The 3,572-nt window shown below is 31.2% G+C and overlaps 1 protein-coding gene across 1 annotated transcript; it reads right to left on the bottom strand.

The window, feature by feature from the left end:
- Window positions 1-298: 298 nt before the first annotated feature.
- On the bottom strand, window positions 299-3,366 carry LOC139519650 (toll-like receptor 2). The gene has a single exon (XM_071311852.1). The coding sequence runs from the start codon at window positions 3,017-3,019 to the stop codon at window positions 440-442; it is 2,580 nt and encodes an 859-aa protein (XP_071167953.1). The 5' UTR covers window positions 3,020-3,366; the 3' UTR covers window positions 299-439.
- Window positions 3,367-3,572: the final 206 nt, after the last annotated feature.

Genomic DNA, 3,572 nt, shown 5'->3' with positions numbered 1-3,572 from the left:
TTAAAAAAAATACACTGATACAAGATACTGCGGTATAAATAAAACCCACGTATTTGTCAAATTAAGGCTTTTGGAAACTCCAAGATTGGCCGCTAAACTTCAATGCATATTTTAAATAATATCAAGTAATGAATATGAAATTATATGCATGTCACGCATCAAAAATATATATTATCAAACAAGAATATGAGTTCTGAATTCCAATATATAATGGACAATTCAACTGAACAATCACGAACAATGCAAGATGCATTTATCATATAATTCTATATGTTTAACCATAAGTTTGATCAAGAAGTTTTTGAAGCCATTATTATTTATTACAATATTTTGCTAACTATTTGTTTTACACTATTTTGCTAACTATTTGATTTTACAATATTTTCCTTTTAAATAACCCTATGATTTTTAAATACATAGGAGAATTTGGAAGAGTATTTTACATCAAATCACTACAAACCCATAGTCTTAATTGTTGCCACATGATATCGAAATCATCGGTGTCATCTGGCCACTGGATGAATGATACATAGTTCCAAATATAAGTTAGTTCTGTTGGAATGTCCTTCAATGAAATATCCTTTGCTAAAACTATAATGTTTTCTATATTACGTATCCTTTTCTCGTGTTTTACTCTTTCAACTGCAAAAAGGTAATCTTCTGACGATTTAAAAGACGGAGTAAGCAAAAATATAACATGTCTACTGTTTTCTATACTTTCTGCTTCTGTATCAAAATAGGAACACCCGGGTAAGAAGTCACGATCTTTGAAACACATTTTGAGTTTCCACTCGTGTTCTAATTTTGGAATTAGATAGTTTTTAATCCAGGGTCCACTATCGTCCCCATACGAAACGAAAACGTCATATTTGAAGCTTTTGCAGTATTTCTTTTTGACAATGATTCGGAATTTTTGGTAAAAGAATAAAGAAATTTCCCATCTTTTACCATATATCAAAAATAAAAAACCTGTTACGAAGCACGTGGACAACAAAGTTGAGGCAACGGTAAGCCATGTTGAACTTTCACAATGGGAAAACAAATCATGCATCTTCTCGTAGGATTCCCGAACAGTGATTAAGGAACCATTAACAAGCGTACATTTATACGAGCGACTGTCAAGCTTGACTTTGGTTTTATTTATCCAATCAATAAAGTCCAAATTGTCACAATTACATTCAAATGCATTATCTTCCATTAGAATACTCAAGCCGTGTTGTTGATTCATTGAATCTGCCCAAACTCGTGTGTTTTTATCCAATGTTGTTAAAAGATTTTGTCGAAAATCTAATAATTTAATGTTTGTAAGATCCATGATTTGCCGGGGAACCAAATGGAATAAGTTTTTGGACAAACGTATTTCTGAAAGATATGTCATGCTTTCAAATACATTTGCAGGTAAAAACCACAGGGAATTTTTTGACATATCTAAGTGTTCTAAGTATTTTAACTTCTTAAATAGTTCCTGTATTCTCGAAGAATAATGCTTATTTTCAGGGTTCATGTGAATATACAAACTAGCATCTCTCCATTTAAAAGTTTTGATTTTTCCATTATTCATCAGTTCTTCTTGAACTATAAAAGAAGAATACGGATGACCATCAATTACCAATGTTTCGATTTTCTGAGAGGAGTTCTTTTGAAAAAGAATACTTGTAAGAGAAAAACCAAAAGAAACATCTAAGTTTGTCAAATTGCTTCCTTCTGGAATTAAAAAAATTCTTTGAAAATCATAACATAACACATTACTTAGAAGTAAAGTTTCCAAGGAGCGAGGCAAAATAATGACTTCAGAAGATTTACTTTCAAATTGCTGTTTCTCATGAACAATGTTTCTATCTAGGTCGTTATTGCTCAGTTCATATTTAACTGGAATATATGAATAATCTAAGGTTTTTAAGTTTTTACAGTTTTGTAAAAAACTTTTTAATTCATCCATTTGCCTGCCCTTCGAAAAGGCGAAACGGTTCCCTTTAAAGAAAATATTTTCTAAACATTCTGGTCTATCATACGACAGTAACGAATCTTCCTCAAAATCAACTATCCCGTTGTCGGATAAGTCTAACCATTCGACACAAATAGTTCTTAGATATTGCATCATTTCTTTTGTGATTGTCACTACAAAAGTATAATTTTCATTATTGAATGCAGGACAGCTCAATCCTCCGAAATTTATTAGTTTAAACCTTTTACCACGATAAGGAGATAAGATATTGAGTGCCTGCTTTAGATGCATACAAGTTCCGTCTAGGTTTAACTTGGTCATTTTTGGAAAGGGAAGAAGAATATCATTTTCTACATGAACTAAATGTAAACGACACACCTTTAAATTTAACTCATTTATGTTCGAAGAAAAGTTTTCAAACACACTGTTGTTAAGATATTGCAAATAACAAAGTTCGAAAGTCAACGATTTCAACTTTTTCAATCTCCTAAATCCTTTTCCAAAACTCGGATTTGGAGCCATGTCCAATGCAAAGAAATCCAACTGTTCTAAAACAGCAAAAGCGTTATCAGGGTAGTGGTACAAGTTAGTTTCAGACTGTTGCTCCATGTTACGTCGTATATCTAGGTTTCTTAAATTTACCAATGGTAAAAACAAATCCGACGTATAGCTATGCAACAAATTCAATTTGTTTTCTGACATATCCAAAATCTTCAATCGATTTAATCCAACGAAACTCTTATCTTCTATATGATGAAGTTTGTTTTTCTTTACGATCAATTTTTCCAATATTCCGTACCGTTCAAAATCATAATTGCTGAGATTTTTAATATTGTTCTCACTAAGATCCAGTATATTGATATCATTTGGAAGAAAAGACGGAACTTGCGTTAGTCCAATATTTTGACAATTGGCTATCTTCAACTTTCCTTCTTTTGATTCCATAAACGCAATGTCACAATGTAAGGATGTCACAAAGCGAATAAGCATGAACGAAACTGCCACGTATTCAAAATAAGGCATTCTTACGAAGTTACGTGTGTGTCTGTTTACTTTTTTCTCTCGTTTCTTCATATACTGAACAACATACTTCTTTTAAACGCACAGAAGAGATTAGTTAAGAAGTAGTTAATTTGTTTTGTAGACTGAATTACATGCTATTAATTATAACTCATCGATGAATTATAAAGTATATATTCCGTACACAGTTTTTGACATTTTAAATATTTGTTCGTTTAAAACTATTTGCATATTACATCAGCTCCATAGTTGTGGTCTAGTAACTTTAAATTTTGGTTAGCAATTACCCACTGTAAGAACTATATATAAATTAGCGAGTTTAGAGTCGATGATCAGTTAATATATTCCATTAGTTCCCGCCTTCTTTATTCTCTTATATAATTCTGAAAAATATGAAAAGGGTACGTAGTGGTTGTCTTTGGATTGATTATTATGAATAATCTTCTAAAATACTTTGATTTCAGATTTTAATGTTGTGCTTTATCTAATGTTTGTATTTTTGTCGTTTTGTTTTTAGAAATGACATTGTCGGTTGGTTTTCGACTTGTTAGTTTGAATATTCCTTTTGTATTTTTTATTTCTCTGCATATGAAAAGGAACGGAATCT

Source organism: Mytilus edulis, chromosome 4 (genome assembly GCF_963676685.1).
Source record: "Mytilus edulis chromosome 4, xbMytEdul2.2, whole genome shotgun sequence".
Taxonomy (NCBI): domain Eukaryota; kingdom Metazoa; phylum Mollusca; class Bivalvia; order Mytilida; family Mytilidae; genus Mytilus; species Mytilus edulis.
The sequence above is the reverse complement of the archived record's forward strand: the minus strand, read 5'-3'. Positions and strand labels throughout refer to the sequence as shown.

Excerpts from the sequence above, each read along its gene's own strand:
- LOC139519650 (XM_071311852.1), bottom strand. The coding sequence starts at position 3,019 with ATGAAGAAACGAGAGAAAAAAGTAAACAGACACACACGTAACTTCGTA.